The 24,487-nt window shown below is 37.4% G+C and overlaps 1 protein-coding gene across 8 annotated transcripts in view; it reads left to right on the top strand.

Annotated features, from left to right (window-relative positions):
- The window catches only part of MAPKAP1 (MAPK associated protein 1), a 212,644-nt gene that overhangs the window by 10,105 nt on the left and 178,052 nt on the right, over positions 1–24,487 (top strand). For 3 of the 8 annotated variants that reach the window (XM_054584373.1, XM_054584374.1, XM_054584377.1), the window contains 3 exons: positions 6,404–6,473; positions 13,061–13,388; positions 16,155–16,244. The exons of 1 other annotated variant lie outside the window; for it this stretch is intronic. In XM_054584373.1, the coding sequence (XP_054440348.1) occupies positions 13,130–13,388; positions 16,155–16,244 (349 nt within the window). In that variant the 5' untranslated portion in view covers positions 6,404–6,473; positions 13,061–13,129. Of the gene's footprint in view, positions 1–6,403; positions 6,474–11,229; positions 11,283–13,060; positions 13,389–16,154; positions 16,245–24,487 lie in introns of those variants that run through there. 4 more of the 8 variants (XM_054584378.1, XM_054584376.1, XM_054584375.1 and 1 more) reach the window with 2 other exon arrangements.

Consider the following 24,487-nt stretch of genomic DNA (forward strand, 5'->3'; position numbering starts at 1 on the left):
TGTGACTTCTGATTTTCTCAGCTACTGTGTCGTAGAGTTGGGAGCACACCAAGCTCTCCAGAGCTTCAGTGTTTTCTTTCATGCCACGTTGCCTTTCTTGTTTTATCCCCTTCCATTTGTTGATTCCAAAGTGAAGAGGAGAATTACTTCCCAAGGGCGGGTGACTCAGTGGATTATGGACAGAGGTGTGTTAACTCTGGCTTGCTACGTCCTGCTCTGCTTTTTTGGTAGGAGAAGCCGCTCCAGTGCATGAGGGTCTGCTTCAGCAAAGTCAGAAGTTGCCTTGGGATTACCTGCACTAGGCTTAAATCTCCCCCAACTAGAACAATAGATTAACTACCTCTTAACTAAAACTGTAGACTAGCTACCTTCACACAGGGTCACTAACGCTATATGAAAAGTTCTCTTTCTGTCCCTTGGGAAGAGACTTGGGCCCTCCCATTTTTGCATGAGGAATTTGGCTTCTCTGTGATGTAGTTAACTTGTATTACAAATTGTTAAAAAATTTTGGTGGTTATTGTTGCTAATACTGTTCCATGATTCGTTGGTATCCCTGTGTTGAAATCACCTGAACTAGAAGAAATCTAGGGTGCAGCATGGATTCTAGTCTTTCTGTGTTTCTACCCTCCTTTTAAAAATTGAGATATAATTCATATACCATAAAATTCACCATTTTAAAGTGTATAATTTAATGGTTTTTAGTGTATTCACAAAGTTGTATAACCATCAGCACGGTTGAAGACCAGAACATTTTTATTACCCCCAAAAGAAATCTCATACCCATTAGCAGTCACTCCTGTTCCCCCCTCCCCGAGCTCTTGGCAACCATCAATCTACTTTCTGTCTCTATGGATTTACTTATTCTGAACCTTTCACATAAATAGACCTATACACAATATGTGGCCTTTTTTTTTTTTGGTCTGGCTTCTTTTCCTTAGTGTATGTTTTCAAATTTCATCTGTGTTATACCATGTATCAGTATTTAATTCTTTTTTATTGCCAAATAGCATTCCGTTGTATGGAAATACCACAGTTTGCTTATCCAGTCATCAGTTGATGGAGATTTGGGTTGTTCCCACTTTTTGGAAATTATGAGTAATATTGCTGTGAACCTTCCTATGCAAATTTTTATGTGGACATGTTTTCAGTTCTGTTGGGCCTGCACCTTGGAGTGGATTGCTGGGTTACATAGTAACTCTATTTAAAATTTTGGGAAACTGCCAAACTGGTTTCAAAAGTGGCTGCATCATTTTACATTCCCACCAGCAGTGCATAAAGTCTTCTTTTGCTTGTTTCAGGCTCTGTGTTGCCCTGTTCTGAGCTGGAAGCAACTGTAGGTTGTAGAACTTCTATTGGGAGATTTTTCATTTTTCTCTATTCAGCCCGGTTCATTTTACAAGCACATGGATGTTAGTTGACTTCACAATCCAGTAGTTGGACTATCTTTAGGAAGTGGGGGGAAAGGGAAAAGCCAGTGAAAAAAGTGACTGCTTAGAAATTTGTGAAATTCCACAGAATAGATTATAACTTTAGAATTCAGTCAAAGATTGACTTGGTTTTCACAGCGTCTTAGGTTTCTTTTTCTCAGCCAGTCCATTAACTACTGCTCTTCTTTGGGTTTTGTCCTTAGATTACGGTCCCTCCTTCCTTACCTATTCTCCCTGGTAAACTCATTCACATCCGTGGCATCATCTGTCATTTATATGTTAATGTCTTCCAGATTGGCTCAGATCTTTCTCCTAGGCTTTGGGTTTGGAATCCTTCCTGTGTCGCGTATGCTGTTGTCTCCCGGATTTGCTCAGACCGTTCTGCTGGGCCATCAGTTTGCATCCTGATGGGTCTCTACTTGGGGAATCAACAAGTATCTCAAGCTCACTGTGTCTGCAATATGATTCCTCATTTCCACTCTGCCTCTTATGCTTCCTTCTTTTCAGTCCACAGTTCCATTTGTTGGCACTATCATGCAAGTCATAAACTTTCCCCATCTCTTCAGTCCTCCACATTCACTCAGTCACCGATTTCTACCAATTTTATCTCCAGAATATTTCTTAACTCTATCTTAAGTTGCCAGACCTATTTGTTCGCTGCCTTAAGATTTCATCATCTCTCCCCGAGTTGTTAGCACAGTTTATAGCTAATCTTGTGTCTTGTCCATCAGATTAATCTTCTCTGCAGCTGCCTGCCCTGTCTCTCTGAAATGCTAATCTCAGCAGCAGCTCTGAGTTTCATGTAGTTTTAGTTACTAAATACATGTTCTGCTGTTTCTTGTTTTAAAGCCTTGTCTCATGCTGTCTCTTCTGATTGGGAGAGACAAGTTTGTCTCTCTGACCCTTCTTCCAATCATCTAACTTACCGTCTTCAAGATTCATCTTAGACCAGGGAATAACCTGAAATTCCAGATATGTTTATTAACTTTAGCTCTTGGAGTTTCAGGAACCAGTTTCTATGCATAGTAGCATTAAAAATATAGGTAGTGATAATATCCGTTTAAGTTAATCAGCATGATTTATCTTTGTAGAGGGTTTGCTACCAAAATCTTGATACTATTAAAATTTTCTTTGTCAAAAAAAGTTTTCTTTGTACATCTAACCATGGTGCAGTGATATAAGTAAAACATGCAATGGAATTTTTCTCACCTCTGTGGGAAAACAGTATGCAGCAAAACACACAGAACTTTCCATTGGGACTCAGTGTAAACCCCCAGGGAAAGCTGCCTCCTTCCCTTCCTCCCTTCACTTGTGGTTGGAATAGAATTTGAGAGCTGAAAAGACCCCTTTTATAGTTCAACCTGCCCATTTAAGAGATGCAAAAATTGGACTGATGTGTAAAATAGGTTTAAAGAAGTGACTTGTCCAAGATTATAAAATTAGGTCTCTGGTAATTATGGAATTGGAATTCAGGTTTCCTGAGAGATGATTGCAATAGACTGTGTTGCCTCCCTTAACTGATGATGTGGTCGACCTGAGGGCTAGGTAAACAGAAACGTATCTCTACTAAATTCTTCTATTTGTTTAAGCAAAACTTCAGACATCAAGGAGACAATAAAAGGAAAATAAATGTTAGACTGTGGTGGGAGACCTTCTTACTGAACCTGCACCATGGATGAGGAGCCTTTTTTGGTGGGGGGCAGGGAATCATGGCATGACCCTTTGGGAATAAGAAAGATTCATTTATTTATCTATTCATTCCCCACTGAACTCTTACTGGAAGCCAGCCACATTCTGCTAGAAACTGCCAGCATTGTGATGAATAAAATAGTATCCTGAAGCGGCTTATATAGTTGAGAGGAGAAAACCAGCATATAAACAGATCATTATTTTAATAAGAAACAGTGTGATTAGTTCATTTGTTCGCTCGTTCATTCATTTCTTTTATCCTTAACATAGCAGCCAGAGAGATCCTTTTGAAATGTGAGGTCATACTACTGCTCTGCCCATAATCCTCCAGTGATTCTCCATTTTACTTGGAGTAAAAGCAGAATCCTTAGAATGCCCTCCAAGGCTCTGCACGATTTGTTTCACTCTTCCAGATGTCATCTTCTCCTGCTTGCTCCCTTGTTGGACTCCTTGCTGCCCCTTGAACAGTACCAGGCACACTCCCTCTGCTCAGTGAGGCACTTCACTCAGGAGTCCATATGGCTTGTTCAACTCACCTCCTTTAAGTGATAACTCAAATGTCACCTTTTTGTAAAGCATTTCTTGACTACTTTGTTTACATTTTCAACCGTGGGCCCAGCCACCTAGCATGCTCTATTGCTGTTTCCTGCACTATTTTTCCCAAAAGCACCTTTAACTATATGTATGTATAGTATACTTTTCTATTTCATCTGTCTCCCACATTAAGATGTGAACTCCATGAGGGCAGGACTCTCTGCTTTGTTTTCTGCTGTATTCTCTGCATCTAGAACAGTGGTGCATAGTAGGTATTCAATAAATATTGGCTAAATGAATAAATTCAACAAATACATAGCACCTACTCCTAATAGGCTGGATTAATTATTTGGAAGAAATAGCAATGACAAAGGCCAGTGGACCACAAAGAGGAAAGCAGCTAACCTGGTCTAAGGGTTTCATTAGGGAGGTTTCTTGGAAGATCGACCATTGAGCTGGATTTCGAAGAATGAGTAGAGGTAGCCAGGTGAAGAAGAGTGGACAGGCTTCATCAGGCTAGGTTTAAGGAAATGCAACTTGTTTTATTTTAATTTGGGCTTTGGTTCTCTTTAGGGTAGGTTAAAATTCCATTAAACAGGTAGTAGGCATTCAACTTTGTTTAATGTCAGAAGACTTGAACATAGAATATAGTAGCAAAGTGGTATAGGTTAGTCTCAGTATTAATGAAACCGAGGGTAGAAATAAAGTGCTTTTAAAAACAGTTTAAAACAGGATGAAATATTTGAGTTGGACTTAGAACAGAGTTTGGATGATGAGGGCACATCTCAAACAAGGGGAGTGTCATAAGTAAAGGCTGGAACACCGAGTAGTCCTGGGAGTTGCATGCTGGGAGAAGGGGAAGGTGAGTGCAACTGGGTTGTAAAGAGCCATAACTATTGTATATGAAGGTGAAGGAGTTTGGGCTGTTTTCCTACATTATATATTTTCATTTCTATTGCTGCAAGCATTATAGCAAACATAGTGGCTTTAAAACAAGATAAATTTATCATTTCTCAGCGGGTCAGGAATCATGGCTTCAGCTGGGTTTTCTGTTGAGGGTCTCAAAGGGATGAAATTAAGACATCAGTTGGCTCTATCTTTATCTGGAGGCTGGACTAGGTAACGGTCTCTTTCCAAGCTCCCTTGAAATTGTCAGCAGAATTCATTTTCTTGGGGCTATATGACCGAGGTCCCACTTTTTGCTACTTGCTGACTGGGACCGCTCTCAGCTCCAGGAGGCCACTCTCAGGTCCTTGCCATGTATAGTTCCATAACATGACTGTTTGCTTCTTCAAGGCCTGCAGGGAAATCTCTGGCTTAGGCTCTCTTCTGTTGTTTGTGATGGAGGCTTATATAATAGGAAGTAATCAAGGGAGTGACTCTCCCATCACCTCTGTTGGCTAGAAGCAGCTCAGGTTCCACTCACACTTAGAGGGAGGGTCTAGCAAAGGGACTGGAAGTGTTTCCAAGAGATGAGAATTTCTGGAGCCATCCTAACATTCTGACTTATCATACGGACTTTCAGCTCCATGAAGGCAGTGACCAAGTCTTAAATTTTTTGCTCAGCATTGTATCTCCAGTGGCTGGCACATAATAAGGGCTTTATAGATACTTACGAAATGAATGAAATCGATGAATGAGTATTTAGTATTTGATAGATGGTTGAGTGCTGTTTGTGGCTTTAGCTCCTATACTTTCATACTGGTAATCTCACATTGAGAAACAATCTAATTTCTTTGGCGTTATTCATTTCTTCATTGTACATAAAACTGTAAACATTTTAACATGAAATCTTAAAGTAGAACCTAAAATGATTTATTATCGCAAGTGTCAATCATATCTATTATGTCAGAGAGACAACACCTATTGGAAAAATAATTTATGGCTACACTATACCAAATTAACAGATTTGTTTTAACAGAAACATTTAACAGACATGTTGGCAGGTTTGGAGTTTTAGGGGTGGTGGGTGGTTAGGTTGCCTTAAGTTTTACAGCTATCACTGCTAATAAATGGTATTTCAAAACACTTTGAAAATGCAGATTGTTTTGTAACAGCTGTATAATAATAGAGATCATACTTGTGTTTAGAACTTTATATTTAGTTTGGTGTTAGTAATTACAGTTGTTTTTTTTAAAAAAAAAAGATTTTATTTATTCTTAGAGGGAGTAAGAGGAGAGAGAGGGAGAGAAACATTGATGTGCCAGAGCAACAGCGACAGGTTGCCTCTTCCCCTCCCCCAACCGGGAACCTGGCCCACAACCCAGGCCTGTGTTCTGACTGGGAATTGAACCAGTGACCTTTTGGTTTGCCGTACAACACCCATTCTATTGAGCCACACCAGCCAGGGCCAGTTGTTCTTTGTACTTGTCATAGAAATACATTTTGAGCAAAAATTAGGTCTTGAATTATCTATTTTGTCATCACAAAATTAGATATTTCTGACACCAAAGCCTATGTTTTTCCACTAGACCCTCTTGTTCAAACTAGGATTATGAGAATCCCAGTATGTGCCAGGAGGTATTAGAAGCCACAGGGTAAGCATGGCACATCTTCTTGGAGTATCAGTCTTAGTGATACATTCAGAACTAAAACATTTTTTCTATTAAAACAAATACAGGTTTGTTATATTATAGGACAGAATGCAAATATGAATGAATTCTAAAGTAGGTTTTTTATAGTATGATGCTTTAGGTGGCTTCCCCTAGGTTCTGTCATATCTTGATTCATGGTCACTCTCCTCTGCCCTTTAGGTGTGTACGTGGACAAGTTTGAGAGGCAGTGTACTGTGCCAGGCTTCCTTTAACTGGATTTTGGCGGATGGTAAGATCCAGAAACATTTTAAGTGGAGCTTAGTGATACAAGAAAAGAAAAATCAAGGGCTAGTGCCCCTTTGTCCAAAGGAGATACTTGTCAGGGCAGAAGACCTGCTCTGGTAGGTTGGTGGGGGTCTGGCCAGTCCCAGATGTCCTTAGTCACTCATCAGGAAGCCTCAGCAAGGAAAGCCGGAATGACACCTGAGCCTCTCCATGCAGTTGTTCACCTCAGGCTTCTCCCCATGATTCAAATATTTTCCAAAGGCAACAACAGAAGCTGTAAGTTCTCCTGTGGCCAAGGTTCAGAAGTCTCACAGCATTACTTCCACTACATTCTGTTCCTCAAAGCACATCACAGTGTGAGCCCAGACTCTAGCTGTGGGGAGATAGACTCCACCTCTTCCTGATGGGAGGAGCTGCAAAGACTGGCCTTTTAGAAATCCACCATGTGACCTTGAGCAAGTTACTTAATTCGTTGAAGCCTTAATTTTTTTTTAACCCATAAAATGGAGATAATATTAATACCTATACCCTGTGGTGATTGTAAGGAAAGAGTTTGTTGGTGTTTGAAAAGTACAGCTGATAGTAAGAGCTCAGTAAATGTCACCTATTACTGTTTTCTTTGTGATTCTGTCTAATGAAAGCTTAGCCATCCTTAAATGGGACCCTTTTCCTGAAGCCTTCTGTAATTTTCTTGTCTCTTGGAAAACGTATTGTCTTTGGGTCTCATTTGGTGGTTAGTATGTACTGCCTTATGTTGCTGTTACGTCAGTATAGCACATAGCTTATCTGCAGAAGTTTGTAAGCCTCTGGAAGGGTACACACCAGTGTTCATATACTGTTTTTGTAGGATTTCCAGTGCCCAGCTCTCAGTGATGTTTAGTGAATGAATCCCATAATGTTCAAAAGAAGATAGAAACATTTCTGTTATTTTTATATAGTTTACTAAGTGACTGTAGTCAAAATTTATAGAAATAAAAATGTGAAAGGAAAATTTAAACTCCAAAGAGAGGATCTCTCTATTTACTGTTTAATGATATTAGGCATATTCACATGGAGGAGATTTTAATTCCCCGAGGGGAGAAAAAAAGCTTAATTTTTGCTGGTTTAAAAAATGAAGATTTAATTTAGAGTTAAATTGGAGAGAGTTAGAAAAATAGATTTAAAAGCAATAAAGTACATTTTATTTTAATGGTCATTTCAATTATTTTCAAATTCCAGGAGGTATGAATTCTGAACTTTAACTAAATCAAAGACTATTAAAATCATAGTTAAAACTGGATCTTTTGGTTTTTATAAATGGAAGATTTTGCATATAATAAAAAGGCTTTTGTTTTCCTAACTTGTGATCATTCCTTGTTTTGCCAAATAAATGTAGAGTTTCTATAACACCCTTAAGGAATCCTGTATAGGAATCACATTTAACTTGCTTAATGCTAACAGCATGAAGTCGGGGCACAGTGTGGAAAGGTAAAAAAATAAAAATCTCGCATCTGTTGTTACATGTTGTTAACTCCCTCAGCAGACGTTAAATCATTTCAAGTACAATAATAGTGTGGGAGGTAAATTAACTAACCATTAACAATATTATAAATACACAATTAACATGCCAACATTTATATGACACATTGATGGGACAGCAGTAATTTTTGATTGGGAATTTGCAGACCTTTGAGAAGCCTCGGGCTGTTACTTATTCAGAGAAGTTTTCACAGATTGCGAGTGAGGGGACCTGAAGTCTCTGGCAGAGAAAAGTGAGTGTGTGGAGTGGTTTGAAAGTTCAGGAAAAGGAATTTCCTTTTAACGGTTGTCTGAACTCGAGCACTTGAAGTCATGTAGCTGCCCATTTCAGGTCTTAGGGAGAATACAAGTGTAGGGAGGGCCCATTTGCTTATGTTGGATGTTACTTAAAGAAACAGGTATGGCCTTTGTAGCTGAAGTTGCATAAATCTCTAGCGATTTTCAAAAAGGTACTTAGACCTAACTGAGAATTTAAAGTACACCCTTATCTCTGTGGTTTCCGGTCAACAAATAGATGATCTCCAAAGTATCTTTCATGTGTAAAATGTTGTGACTTTCATATTTGAGCAACCATTATGTGTGCTGTTTATTTCTTGCTGTTGTACACTGTGTTGCTCTGTGTTGCATTAGCAGAGGGGAGGCTAAGAGTCTAGTCCACTGTCTAACACATTTGCTGCCTTATATCTTTCACAAAAACCCATGGAAAAAATTTCTCACAGGCCCCAGAGCTCAAAGAGCTCAATGTCAGGATTTTTAAAAATTGTGTATATTATGACTATTACAATTCTTTGTTTCTCTTTGTTCTGAGAGGCTGTATAGGGGTTAAGAGCCCAAGTTTTAGGATTTGATTCTTGTTCTTGTTAGCCATCTGGCTTTTGGCAGTTCTTAGCCTTTCAGTGTTTTCATCTGTAAAATGGGGATAAAAATAGTGACTATCTTAAAAGATTATTTTGAGTGTTAAATGAATTAATCCATGTAAAAAGGAAAGAACAGATGTAGATTTTGTAGTAAGTTAAAGTTAGCTATAATTGCTTTTTGCTTCTGAGATTCTGCAGTCTGCCTATAGGAAATGTACAAGATCTGATGGCATGTACTGGCTTATGGATTCATTATGAGTTACTTCCCCTTTGGCACTTTCTCATCTGCTCTTTCAAATAAAGTTTGAAGGGTGTATGTGTATAAAGTTATTATTTAAAGTATATTTGTATTGAGACTCGATGCCCATTAAAACCTACTAAATATGTCCTTCCCTGTTGAGGGCAGTTGCCTTACATGAGGGCAGATCATGTAAGTTACCACAGGCAAGTTACGTGACCCTTAATGAACACAAAAGGTTATGTGAAGTGGTAATACCATCCAAATTGTACCTGGAACCACACTTAGCACATAGTAGGAACTTAATAAATATTAAGGAGACCCACCCAGTACATTAAAAATGGTTATGCCATTTTGGAACATGTCTTACCATTCTCCTAATCTGCATCATGTCCCCATTGCTTCCACTTTTGGTAAAACAAATCTGTATGTTTTGAGGAACCTGAAGTTAAAAAGTGGGAGAACCTGTGAAGGGTAGGATATCTTAGCGGAATGAGCCTCCTAGAGCCTGAAATTACTGTTAAGCCCATAGCCTAAAGGTATAAAAAAAAGACCAGCTCTGTCGGAGTCAAAGATTGGTGACATCCAGGAAAGTCATTCAAGGCCTAGAGAAATAGTGTTTGTGAAAGTACAGAGCAGCATTTCTAAATGATGGTCTTTGCAACGATTTTACATCAATTTATCTTGGTTTTCACAGAGGAAAAAATTTAGGAATCAAACAAGTTTGGGATTTGGAATATGTTGTGTTACTAGATTCCTTACTCTTGCATCTTCAAATATATGCATTAATGGTTTAGAAGCTTTGAAAAAGTGCTATAAACAGCAGGAAGAACACATTTAATTTTGTTTAATCTGGTACTCCGTAGACCTTTTTAAAAAAATTTAAAAACTGCCCTGGCTGGGTGGCCCAGTCGGTTGGAGTGTCATCCCGTATACCAAAAAGTTGCAGGTTCGATCCCCACTTAGGGCACATATGGGAGGTAACTGATCGATGTTTATATCTCACATCAATGTTTTTATCTCTATTTCTCCTCCCCTTCTTCTCTCTCTATAAATCAATAAACATTTCCTCTGGTAAGGATTAAAACAAAAAATTTAAAAGTATATATAACAAAATTTACCATTTTAACCATTTTCGAGCATGCAGTTCAGTGGCATTAAGTACATTCACTTTGTTGTGTAACCATCAGCCCCATCTATCTACAGAACTTTTCCATCTTCCCAAATTAACCTCTAAACAGTCCCATTGTTCTGAACCCCTGCCAACTTAGGTTTTAAGTATCTTTTGTTTTTGCACAGTTGATCAGAGAAAATAACTTGTTTTTATCTTTGTTTTAGCAATTAAATCTACCTTCAAATGGTAATTTGCTGCTCTTAAAATGATTTAAAACACATTATTTGGTTTTGAAAAGTAGTGTTGGAATAGTAGTTGGAAGGTGACAGTTTTGAAGGGCACATTGAAGAGAAGCTCTTGATCTTTATTAATGGAAAAGAGACAATCTCTCTTTATAATCGAACCTACTCCTCGTGACATGCCCATATATGTTTACTCTTCACAACAGAATTCTGTAGTCCCTTGGAAGTCAGGCAGCAGCACTGTTTGAATTCCTGCCCTGTGTAAAATCCTTTGTTACCAGAAGGGGTGTGTTGGTATAGCCCCAGTCCTTGAGGGACTTCCAGTCGGAACCCTCAGGCCCTTGTCACAGGAGGTGGGAAGCACAGTTCCGGCTGTCCTGTGGGGAGTTCCCTCTCTGAGCTGGTATTGAATGCATATTTGTTGAGTGAATTGTACAGATTCTTCATTGTATGAAGTCATAATGTATTCATAGAGAAAATATCTGCTCACATTGGGGTGTTTTAAGGCCTCTGTTCACTAAGGATAAAGTTAGGGAGTTGGTGTGTGCCTGCCCATAACTCTTTCCTTCGTAAGAGGTGATGGACTGAATCTATTTTCCTTGAAAAGATTCTATTGCGAGTACTTCAATATACTTCTGTTGTTTTGCCCTTTGACTTTTTAGTGCCAGAACACCCGCTAAATGTGTGGTTCCTCACTGAAGCGCATGTTTTTGCAAGACAGAACTATTCAGTATGAAGTTGAAAGCACGTGTCCCTCTTGCCAGCAACTAGCTGCCACTTACTGTGATTGCTATGAAGGTGTTTGCAGTACAGGCTGTGACCCTGTGATTCTGTTACAGAACAGGTGTTCTCCCTTATATGTAACTCTGTGGTTGTATACATCTTTTTGTGGTTATATAAGAAGTTTTTATTTTTATTTGTGAAATTTAAATGCTCTCCTTTAAATCTGTCATGTATTTTTGATTAATACAGCGATGGGCTGACATTAACATTTCTGGGACTAAATGCCTCAGAAACGTGACACTTAGAAGACTCCCATTATAGTCAGAGTGACCTTAGGCCTATAGTAGGGTATACACTTGTGATACAGGGCAGCCTTACTCACCTCTGCAGTTCCTGTGCAGTTCCCATTAACCTCCATGTAAAATAAGTACTCAGTGAATATATTTAAAGGAAAACAACTAAGGTTAATATAATTCACTTGGTTAGAGATGCTCCTCAGTTAAACTTTCTCTTAATCTCCATATTTTTAAGATCCATCAAATGATGTCAATAGAATGTTACCAGACAATATGTTTTAAAACCCGAATAAGTTATAATGATTTGTTAACTAGATTTCCCCCACTTCTAGAAGAAACAAATGACAAGGAAATCTGGTGTTATAGGTCTTTCTAGAAATAAATTCTGGGACTGTTGGAAGGAACATATTCAACCCAGCTTTCACATCCTTGTACTTCGTAAGGATTTTAGAGGAGCAGGGAGGTGACTCAGATGACCTGCAGTGTCCTCTGTCACAAAGGAAGCACATGCTTATTTTACCTTCTGTGAACTTACTAAAGAAGGGCAAATTCTTGATTTTCTTTTTTAGAATTACTTGGAACAAAAATTGAAAGCTAAAATTGGTAATGATATTTTTACCATCATCATCATCATCATTCATAGCAGCTACTGTTTAATTATGTGCTAGGTACTCTTTTGAGCACTTTATCTGCGTGATCTCCTGTATGAGACTCTCATTTTATAAGTGAAGGAAGAAAACACAGGCTTAAAGAAGTTTATGCTATTTTGACCAAGATCACATAGTTAGCAAGTAATAGTGTCAGGACTGAAACCCAGTTTTGCCTGTAGAGCCTTAGATTCTTTCCCACTCTTCTGTAATATTTTCTTTGTTGAGTATTTCCATTTAACTGAGGAGGTACCATCTTGTTCCCAGAAAAAACAGCATTGCAGTTTTAACAGGATTCTGGAAGCAGTTCTTATAATTAGGTTTCTAAAATAAGAAATTAATCTGGTAACAGACAAGTTTGATTAATAAGTTTTATTTTTAAAGCACAATACTATCTTAAATCAGAAGAAAGGAAAATATATTTATTGAACAAAATTACTTCGGTGGTACATTTTTGTAAAATTTCTAGCAACTCAGAGAGCATTGCTTGTGCTGTTTTAGATACTTCACAACTATAGGGCGGGGGTGGGAGGAATGTAAGCTGAAGAAATGTAGTTTCATACTTTAGCACATCTTTTGAGGAAAATACAACTTGTTCCTTTATCACCTTATATAGTAATGAGAAGACTGCATGGAATGAAAGGAGAAAGAAAAGAAAGTTTATTGTTTTAACAGTAGTTACACGCTTTGAGTGGACTGACTGAGGGGTTATTATTATTTGTTTTGCAAGAGAGCAAGCCATCTTTTGATACCATGGAGATCTCATTGATGAGAACCTTAGCCCCTACTGCTTATAAGAATTTCCTTTCAGCCTAGGCTTAATCCTTTTAAGCTCCTAGGTACAGGGGTAAATGTTGATTTTTCAGGGTAGCATTTACACTCTGAATTTGTTTGAAAAATGATTCAGTCGTTTTCTGCCTTATTCTTAAATATTGCTGTGTACATCATGTTTCTAGGTAGGTGAGCCTGTGAAACAATATGAAGAGGAGAAAATAGCCTTTTAAGGAAATTGGCCCACAGAAAGGATGGCCTTCTTGGACAATCCAACTATCATTCTAGCTCATATTCGACAGTCACATGTGACCAGTGATGACACAGGAATGTGTGAGATGGTTCTCATTGATCATGATGTTGACCTAGAGAAGATTCATCCTCCTTCAATGCCTGGAGACAGTGGGTCAGAAATTCAGGGAAGCAATGGTGAGACTCAGGGCTATGTATACGCCCAGTCAGTCGATATTACCTCAAGTTGGGACTTTGGTATTAGAAGACGCTCAAATACAGGTAAACATTTCATTTTAGTCATGTCTTCTGAGCTTTAAATCAGTAAACAATCTTACAGAATAATGCATAATGTTGGATTAGGTTTAATGGGAAAGTCTCTGTGTACCAACAGGAACATGGTTGTGTGAACACCACGAGTGAGTCTAAGCAATATGTCCATCTCCACGACTGAAAGGGGAGAGACTCTGGAAGGATGCTACTAGACAGAAAAGAGGAGTGAGAAAGCAGACAGAAGAGGACTAGTGAAAGAGTTGGCTATGTGAGGCATGTTGGATGTTCTGTTTCTAAAAAGTCTATAGAAAGGGACATGGATTTGAATATCTTCAACAGAGAAACATGAGTCCGCAGTAGGTAGACTAGCTGGAGGCAGATTTCAGGTTGACACTATACAGAACCTTTTACACAGGCAGCTGGCCAGCCAAGGAGGGCTGCTGCCTGAGACAGTTCTTGCCCCTGGAGGAATTGTGAAGGTTGGGGGATTAGAGGGAGACAGCTGAATATTTATTAGGGCTGCTTTTAATAGGAATTGCTACATTGCGGGTGAGATAGAAAAGGTGCTCCTGTTTTCGATCCATTACCTTTATTTTCTTAAGTTGATCTCTGCACTTTGATCATTGTGGCTTGAAAGTGCTCAATTTTGGGGAGTGTGTGTGTATATATATATATTTTTAATGTTTTTTTATTTTTATTTTTATTTTTTATTTTTAAATATTTTATCCATTTATTTTTTAGAGAGAGGAGAAGGGAGGGAGAAAGGGAGAGAAGCATCAGTGTATGGTTGCCTCTTGCGTGCCCACCACTGGGGACCTGGCCCGCAACCCAGGCATGTGCACCGACTGGGAATTGAGCTGGCGATCCTTTGGTTTGCAGGCTGGCACTCAATCCACTGAGCAGCAGCCTGCAAACCAAATATATATCTCTCTCTCTCTCTCTCTATCTTTGACTAAATAAATAAATAAATAAATAAATATTTAGTCATTAGCTTTTAAAGGCTTATCATTGCCCATTTTCTGGTTTTTGTTTTTGGTTTTGTTTTTGTTTTTTTTTAAACCATTTCAAGGGAAATGTGATGAACCAAGGACTTTACTTAGATAAGTTATTTAGAATATGCAATGTAGTTCTACTATGAAGGGGTATTCTAAGAGATTTTTGGGAGAGGCAGGGCTAATCAGAAAATACAATCTAATCAGTATCAGTAAGCCTGCTAACTCCTAGGAAAAGTAATAGCAGGAGATATAGTAGAACATTGAAAATATTTATATGTTTATTTTCATGTTTCAAATGTAAAATGTACTTGAAGGAGACTGCAGGTAGAGCAGGATACAATTTACAGGGAAAGGCATGTTAAGTTTTTGGTTCAGAATTTAGCATTCTGTGACATCCACAAAGAATAATTTGTTCTCATGATGAAAATAATTAATAGCATTTTCTAGTATCTAAAGGAACTTTTATCAAAATAGGACTTGAGTGAAGGGTTGAATATAATTTAGAACCATTGATTCTCAGTTCTCTAGTTGAAACTGACTTCCTTGTAGGTTATTGAGATGATATCTTATATGACAGGTTGAATGGATTTCAGTAGGAGAATGCTGCTCAATTGAGAGCTTCATGATTATATTACTTTGGCTTTACCCTTCACGTTTATTATTTGCAATTGAATGGAGTAGGATTTGGTTAGATATAGTGACATTGTCAGAAGGCTTTCGCCAGCATAGTTTAAATTTCTGGCAAGATTAGTTTGTGTGTCCCTACCACAGTGCTAAGGCAGAAGTGTATGACATCCTACCTTGAAAGAGAAATTACTTGGTTACTTTATTTTTTGTTAGCATTGTGCCAAGATAGGAAGTGCAAGAGGAGACTAATTTCAAGTGATGGCATTAATTGTGACTTTCTTTTTCATTATGGTCTCCTTATGCAGCAGTTGTTAATGTATCTGGACAATATTTATTTAAAAGATTGGTTCACCTGATTTTTGAAGGTTGATCAGCCTGTGGTAACATAATCACAAATGCATAATTTTAGGTGATACTTTGTTATTGTTGTTGGAATTTTCTTAAGATAGCACTTAGATGCTAATAATCAAGATTGTAGGGTGTCCTGTGACCAAGGAATTTGCTTTTTAATTCTTTCAGCATTAACTCAAAATTTTGTATAAGAAAAATTGTTCTTTTTAAGATTTGACTAATGTTACAAAGATACAAATCATTTATTTTACTACCTATAAACTGTTTCAGCCCACTGAAAAAAAGCTATGCTAATTTATATAGCTTTGACATTTTATAATTTTCATGATTTTTAGATAAAGGATTTTATATTTAAAACTTTAATAGTCTAGTCTGAGTTCATTTATCTTTAATTTTTGAAACGGGTAGAGTAATTCATAACAGTAATTTTATTCCTGTAATGTAATATTCACTTCAGTTCATTTGTGCATTAAAATTCCTTTAAGACCGTTATTAATGATTTATATAATGAAATGTCATATTAATCACAGAAGTTTTCACATTTTATTATTCTCTTCCATGTTAATACTATCTTTATGATCTCTATTAATGTTTTATATCCTCTAATTTCAATTATAAATCAAGAATATTTTCATGTTTTTGTTGGTATTTGCTTTTCAGGGGTGCCACCTTTAAAATTTTATGACTTTTCCCCTACATATGCAATATAAAACATCTTTATTCATATGAAGGTAGTTAATTATGTCTTTGTTTATAGTAAACTTTCATTGACAAACTTATAGTTATAATATTTCTTTTCAAGCTCAAAGATTAGAACGGCTTCGAAAAGAGAGACAAAACCAGATCAAATGCAAAAATATTCAGTGGAAAGAAAGAAATTCTAAGCAATCAGGTAAATGGAAATAATTTTAATTGTTATCTTGAGATTTATATATTTAGTGTATATTATTATGTAACAGGTTTTATTTTTAAATCATTTTTTTAATCCTCTGGGCAGATACCTCTTGTATTTTGAACTTTGAACTCTTTCACTTGGGTGCCGTGGTCCTCTGAAGCTGGGTGTTCTTTGGGTTTTATCTTTTTGGCCACTCTTTGTTCTGGGTCACTGGAGTTGATGTGGACAATGCTGGCATGTATTGTACAAACTGTTATGCCAGTGCCTTGTTCTTACAGCCTAGAAGTACCTATGATTTAGATAGGCCTTTTGGCTATAGAGTTCTCCTGGCAGTTCCAACCTAGACTCTACCTTGCCTTACTAGTGGCCCCAATAACAGTCTTTCTTGCATATTGCTAATTGTCTTCCTTTACCTTAAAACCATTATGTTACTGATATTATTAGCATTTTCAGTATATGTTCATATGATAAGTATATTAAGAAGCTGGCCATATTATATATTTTCAAAACGTCAATCTCAGTAAGAAGGGAAGACTTTTTAAAAAAAATTCAAAATAAAGTGATATTAAAATATTTTCAAGTGTTTATGTTTCTTAGATACTCTCTTTTTTTCTCTTTTCAAAGAAATATCTGCGGTCTTTTGTGTCTTCCAGCACCTCCCAGTGCCACCCTGGCATTTAATAGATGTTCAATAAATTTTTGTTGACCGGTTCCGTTGCTACATACTATTATAAAACTAACAACATTAATGACTATTATATTAACATCAGCACCTGTCTAGTGCTGTTCTAAGCACTTTACATGCATTACCTCCAATGCACCAATCTTATAAGTTGTACGTATCATTGATTAGAAGAGACAGATGACACCGGGGCTCTGAGAGATTAAACTTGATAAAGTTACAAGGCTAGGAAGTGGTAGTGCAATATAGAGCCATGTTTTGTATCTAGCACTGTCTGCATCTAAAGGCCAATCTCTTTCTGCTAAACTATATTATATAAAATAGTTATTGCTTTCTCCTACTATGATTGTAACCTGAGTGCTCAGTGGGTCTGATTTTCTTAATGGCTGCTTCTAAATGATAATTATGTAGAACCTGAAATCCCCCTTTTTTTACATCTCATTTCTTTGACTTCCTGTGTATTCTTCTCCTTTTTTTGGTAACATTGATTTATTTATGCATTCATTGGTTGATTCTTGTGTGTGCCCTGAACAGGGAATCAAACCTACAACCCTGGTGTATCAGAATGACATTCTCACCAACTGAGCTACCTGGCCAGTGCTATATTCTTCCAGATATGTTAAAAATCTCTCTAGGCTGGGGGTTTTGGTTTTTTTTTTATAACCCTCTCCCAAGGATATTTCTGTATTGCTTTTAGAGAGAGTGGAAGGGGGGAAGAGACAGACAGACAGATAGACATTAACGTGAGAGAGAACCATCGATCTGTTGTATTTTCGTATATGCCCCAACTGGGGATCAAACCCACTACCTAGGCATGTGCCTTGACCAGAAATTGAACCTGTGACCCTTTGGTCTATGGGATGATGCTTCAATCAACTGAGACACATGGGCTAGGGCCTGGTCTTTTTCGTTGAACCAGTTAATACCACTCTCTGTTATACTTGGCACAAACTGAAAAACCTTTATCTGATTTATATTGTTGACTTTTTTATGTGTTAATGCTTTTTCTCTTAATCTCTTTTTAATGAATAGAGTCAGTTTATCTAAGCCCATCTCTCCAGCTGCCCTTTGTTTTGTCTTCTTCACTTCCTTATCTTAAAAAATTATAAGTAAATAATAGGATGAATAGAATGCCTCAAATATTAATCCCTTTTAAACTGTGAGAAATAAGTTCAACTTAAATTTTGATATATCTGGTAATGTAATAATTAGATACATATAACAAATTTTGATATATCTCCCATTCACCCCTTAAAGTTTAATCTACTTTAACATCTATTTAGTGTTTCACAGACTATATTGGAGAAATAGTCCCCTTTTTACTTTCATTTAACTACATTATCCATTTTATATGAGTATTTCTCCCTCAGTTTTCTTTCCTCTTATTTTTGTCTCTCACAGATTTCAATAATTGGTCCTGTGATCTTATTTCTGGAAAAGCTCCTAATCTGCCTGTTTATGCTTTGAAATGTTGACCTTGATTCTTGCCAGACCAGTACCCTACCTGGTGGCTACGCCTGACATTTAGAGTGAACCTAAATGCACAAAGGAATGTGCACAAAGGAATGCCTTTGAATTCTCTGTTGAGCTGGGTTCCATCATTCTCACAGCTTGGCTTTCTGGTGTCCTGAAGCGTGTTAGAAAAGTAGAGCCAGCAGTCCACTGAATATCTCCTTGGTAGACTGAGCAGCCAGTGCATTTTCATACATCCCTCAAACATATACTCTCTTTTGGCAAGAAATGCCATGACCAGGATCCTTTGATCTTAATTAAGAAATTTTGTTAGTTAATTATTTCTTCATTATTTTTGCTATTTATGTTTTGTTAAAATCCTTTCACCTGCTTTTCTTATCTTCATTTTGTATCATTCCCCACTAGAAGAATTATCATTATAAATATGATGACCTCCACGGGAACATTCTTCCACAGGTATTCTGACTAATGCCCCCTGTCCTTCGAAACAGCATAAATGGAGCCTTTTAATAGATGAGTTGGGAAGGGATCTTAAAAGCCATCTGGTCCATACCCCGAAGTTCTTTATGAACTTACTGATCCATATGCCGTGAGACCTCATGATAAATGAAATACCTTAGAGTAAGATCCTTTTAGTATTTCCATAACCAAAACTGCATGAGTAAATGTGAAGATGGTTATCAGAAGAAAGCTTTATCAGGAATAGTGTCAAATCAAGGTCCCAATATTTTTAATTTTATTGTTTTTAAATGGTTTTGGTATACTCTTTACAAAATTAGCTGTTACTCTTACTCATTGACTCATTTAACAAGTATTTTTTCCATGACTTCTGTGTGCATAGTAATTCTATCCTGCCAAGTGCTTGTGTAAGATACATGATTCCTGTCCTCAAGAAGTTTGAAGTCTATTTGGAAGACAAAGCTATTTATACAGAACGTTAAATAACAACTCAAAACAATAATGTAGTTTATATCAAATATTTATGAATATTTCTGAAGTTTTCTTTAACTTTTAAAACAACAGTTCCCAGATGTAGTGGCTGCATAAAAGTCAGAAACACATCCAAAAGTGCATGTTATAATGACATCCTGTATAGATTTCTGGGCCCTACCTGTGGAATTCCTGATTCAGTAGTTAGAGGTTGGAGTCCATAAATCTATATGTTTCAGAACTTCTCTGGGCTCTGAGGATTACTGGTATATCACATACCATCCACTAAGTTTGCGTCATCTTCATGCAAATATAACAAATTAGCTGTTAATATTTCTATACGCTAGGTGAAAAAAATTGGAGCCCAGAAGCTAAGTAACTTTTCTAAATCACATACTTAACAAGTAGTAATTGGCAAAGCCAGAATTCTTCTCCTGGCCAGTCTGATGTCCAAGACGCTAGCCTTTCCTCTCTGCTGTGTTCTCTCCCATACTGTAGCCACAAAGGGGCTGTTCCCAACACTTTGGGTATTGAGGAGTATCTGCTGTTCCTTATATCTTTTCTTCTCTGTGTGTCAGCTGTGGCCGTGGTTCAGGAAAGTTACCAAAGCCTCTTTATTTAAAAAAAAAATAATAGAAAATCTGAAAACAATATAAAAATGAAAATAAGCTACCAATAATCTCTCATTCATAGGAACTACTATTGTTAACATTGATGTATTCAGATTTTATATATGTGGGTATATATTTTTTTTAAATTCTAATCATACCTCCTATAATCTCTTGTATTTTTTGCATATGGAGATATTACATAAATGCAATGTTTGGTGTTGTCTCTGTACTGTTCCTGCACTTTTACAGTTTTTATTTTTCAAATTTTATTTATTTTTAGAGAGAGTGGAAGGGAGAAAGAGAGAGAGAGAAACATGAATGTGTGAGAGAAACGTCAGTGGGATGCGTCTTGGCCCACAACCCAGGCACGGGCCTTGACCAGAAATCGAACCAGCGACCTTTGGTTCACAGGCTAGTGCCCAAACCACTGAGAGCCACACCGGCCAGGGCTTTACATTTCTTATTAAGATTATTTCTAGATGTTTTGTATTTCATGTTAGCGTTGTAAATAGCCTCTTCTTCCCCATAACTTTCTTACTGTTCTTATAAAGAAGCCTATTTTTATATATCTGTTTTGTATCCAGCCATTCAGTGAACGCTTATTAGTTCTAATATGCATGCTCATCTTTCTGGATGCTAGAGTATGTGCTTTCTCATAAACCTGATAATTAAATTTTTAGGCTATGGTTTTTTCAGTTTTAAGTTTTTGGGGTCTTCCAACTGTTTATATTGGTTAGGATTTCTCAGTTGCAAATAACAAAAGCAAGTGAAGTTGAAGAGCAACTTGAAGTTGAACAACTCAAGAAGTACAGCTATACCTTATGAATGGCTTGGAATTAGGAGGAAGTGCTCTTATGTCTTCCCCCATTTTATCTTTGCTTTGTGCCCATCTGCTCTCTCCCTGCTCCTCCAGACCTATTCCCTGTCCTCGCAACTACTTTTTTTACCTCTCTGGTCCAGATTTATTCATTCAACAAGTACTCGTTAAGCTCCATTAAGTATGCAAAGACAGCTAGGCAGTGTTGTAGGCCTAGAAGATAGAGCATTGAATAAGAAAAATTCCCTGCCCTCGGTAGTTCATGGGGGAAATAGACCTCAGACAAACATAGCATGTCAGAATGGGATAAGTGGCATAAAGAATATTAGGCAGGGGATTTTGCTATTTTATATAGAGTGATCAAGAAAGGACTCATTAGGAAGGGAATGATTAAGCAGAGATCTGAAGTAAGTGAAGGGAGTGAGCTAGGCAGATATTGGGAGGTGAGTATTCTAACACAACAGAATAGCAAATGAAAAGGTTCTGCGACAGAAGTATGCCTGATATATTAAAAGAATAGCAAAGAAGGATGCTTATTGTTTGGTGTAGAGTAAGTAAGGGAAAAGTGGGATCAGAGGAAAACTTGGTCATGGAAGATCTGGTAAGGAATTTAATATTTACTCTGGGTGAGGTGATTTGATCAGAGAAATTATATGATTTTTTTTTAATTTCTAGCTTAAATTTCCTTTAGTACAATTTTTTATTATAGAAAATTTCAAACATTTACTAAAGAGAGAATGGCGTAATGGCATAATGAACCCCCACACAACCATCATCCAGCTTCAGCAGTCAGTGTCTGGCCAGCATTGTGTCATACATTCACCTCCCCTCCCCTCCCAGGTTACTTTTAAGCAAACCCCAGCTATTAAATAATTTTATCTTTAAATACATGTTTTTTTTAAACATACAAGAAAACTGCAATTCCACCACTCTCCAGATACCTATCAGGAATTCTTTAATATTATCAAACATTTCCATGGTTGTCTCCAATGTTTGTTTTCCTTTTTTTTTCCCCCAGCTCATTTGTTCAGGTCTAGATCAAAGGTCCACATATTACTTTTGGTTAACATGACCCATTTCCTTTTTAATCCATAGACTCTCCTTCACTTTTTTCCCTTGTAATTTATTAGTTGAAGAAACTGGGTCCTTTGTCCTATAGAATTTTCTACATTCTGGATTTTGCTAATCATATCCCCATGATCTTATTTAATATGTTCCTCTGTCCTTTTTATTTTATATCTGGTAGTTAATAGAAACTTCCTCAGATTGAAGTTTGATTTTTGGTAAGAATATTTTGTGCAGGCTGATCTGTATTTCCTATTGCCTCACATTAGGAAGCATGGAATTTTGTCTTTTTTGTGAGAAGATTGGTGGTAGAATCGGGTATCATCTATCCCTTATGAAGTTACTCCCATCAGCTTTCCATCCAGTGATTTTTGTGGCCATTGATGGACCTTACCTAATGCATTATTTCATTAAGAGTTGCAAAATGGTGATTTCTGATTCCATCAGTCTTTCTTCATTTATTAATTTGTTTTATATAAGGAAGAAGTTTCCCTACTCTTATTACTTGGTTATCTTGCAGTAAAGACAGGATGAATGCTGATTCTTTCCCTTTGCTAATAGTTTTCAAAATTAAAAGTTCTCTAGCATCCTATTTAGATGAACAATGAAGGTTTTTTCCCTTTGTATCTTTATGAACTCATGAGTTTTTAAAGCATATTTTGTATTTTTCAATTCATTACAGTTTGGGGGTTTTTTTGATGCTAAAATTGTCCTTTGTATAGTGAGTCCCTTCACATTGGCTTCTAGTTTTTTTGGACACAAATTCAGTAATCCTTAATAGCTCCCTTGCATTCTTGTATGACAAGATGTTCGAGACTCCTTTTATACATTCCTTCCTCCAAATCGGGAATCAGCCATTTCTCCAAAGAGCCTTGGTTTTTCTATTGGTCAATTGCATTAAGAGACCACAATCTGTGTTTTTCTACCTTGTCAGCCTTTTCAGGACATAGGGTTAAAAAAAATTTTTTTTTTTAAAGAGGAAATACATTGTGAGTTAATGTTGATAATTTCAATTCAGTTTAGGATTACAAAGTGTTCACTTAATTTTTAAAAAAAATTTTATGTTTACGTATGTTTTCTCTTACAGTGAAAACTTGATTCCACAATAGAAATACCAGTGTCATTACAAACAGTATGATTACTAAGAACAGTTTGAGATTTTTTTTAATCTTTTTTTTTTTGCCCTTTTGGCCTAACAGCATTGAGTTGCCATTAACTGAGAAGGAGAAGGTTGTGAGAGGGGCAGGTTTGGGGGAAGACCAGGAGTTTGGTATGGACATGCAGAGTTTGAGATACCTATTGGACATCGCAGTGGAGGTGTCAAATAGAAAGTTGAATATGTAAATCTGTGATTTTAAGGAGTATTTAGGTCTAGGAATAATCATTTGGGAATTATCAGCACATAGAGGGTATTTTTCAGGCTTTCCCTTTTTACTTTTTTATTGAGGTATGCTTTACATATATTGAAAGGTAGAGATACTAAATATATAGTTTGATGACTTTTGACAAACATATACACCTTTGTAACTAGCATCTTAATCAGGTGTAGAGCATTCCTATACCCCAGAAAGTTCCATTGCACCCCTTTCTAATGAGGTTACTTTCCAGGGGCAATTGTTCTGATTTATATCGCCACAGTTTCATTTTGCCTGTTGTAAATGATATTCAAAACAAGGCTGGACGAGATCACTAAGGGCATGACTGTAGATAGAGAAAAGAAAAAGTCCAAGTACTATGCGTTGAGGAATGCCAAAGTCTAGAGGAAAAAATGAGGAAAAGGAATTGGCAAGGAGACTTGAGACAGGGTAGCCGGAAAGCTAGGATGAGAACCAGTAGAATAGAGTCCCAGAACCAAGTGAAAAAAGTTTCAAAAAGGAAGGAGTGATGAATTGTGTCAAATGCCAGCAAGAGGTCTTGTAGGATGAGGATTAAAAATTGACCAATAGATTTAGCAACAAAGGGATCATTGATCACCTTGAGGAGAGCCACTTTGGTGGAGTGGTGGGGTCCCGGTGCCTGACCGGAGTGGGTTTGTGTGACTGTGAGCCGAGGTGTTGGACAGCGAGAATGTTGACCACCATTTTGAGAAGCAGAAAAATAGGGTAGTAACTAGAAGGGAGTATGGGATCAGAGGAGGATTTTATTTAAAAATGAGCAGTATTTCAGTATCTTTATATGCTAATGCGACCGAACCAGTAAGAGGGAAAAACTGAAAATGGAAGAGAGACGGAGAGAATAGCTTGAGCGATGCCCTGGAGTCTGCAGGAGGGGCGGGGAACCAGCGCACGAAGGAGGGGCGGCCTCAGGTAGGGGCATAGGCCGTTCACCCACAGTGACGGGAGGAAAGGCAGGGGGAGTGCAGGCGAGAGCGCACGGAAGTTCTCTTCCGGTTGTTTCTATTCATCTGATGAAGGAAGCAAGGAGGGAAGAGGGGAAATGTCAGAGGTTGAGGAGAGAACGCTAAGGGTGAATTAGTCTAAGAATGGAAGAGTTAAATCATTACCTCACACTTAACCCTACTGGTAATACTTGTATGACTTTGGTAAGCTACTTACATTTGCTGTACCTCAGTTTGTTTGTGGAGCTAGTAGTAACCTGTCTCTTAGAATTGTGGTTAGGCCAATGTGAAAAGGTACCTTGCCTTGTTCTGGCCCATAATAGG

This window comes from Pteronotus mesoamericanus, unplaced genomic scaffold (genome assembly GCF_021234165.1).
Source record: "Pteronotus mesoamericanus isolate MK-2021 breed Mesoamerican mustached bat unplaced genomic scaffold, CSHL_Meso_final contig_78, whole genome shotgun sequence".
Classification (NCBI taxonomy): domain Eukaryota; kingdom Metazoa; phylum Chordata; class Mammalia; order Chiroptera; family Mormoopidae; genus Pteronotus; species Pteronotus mesoamericanus.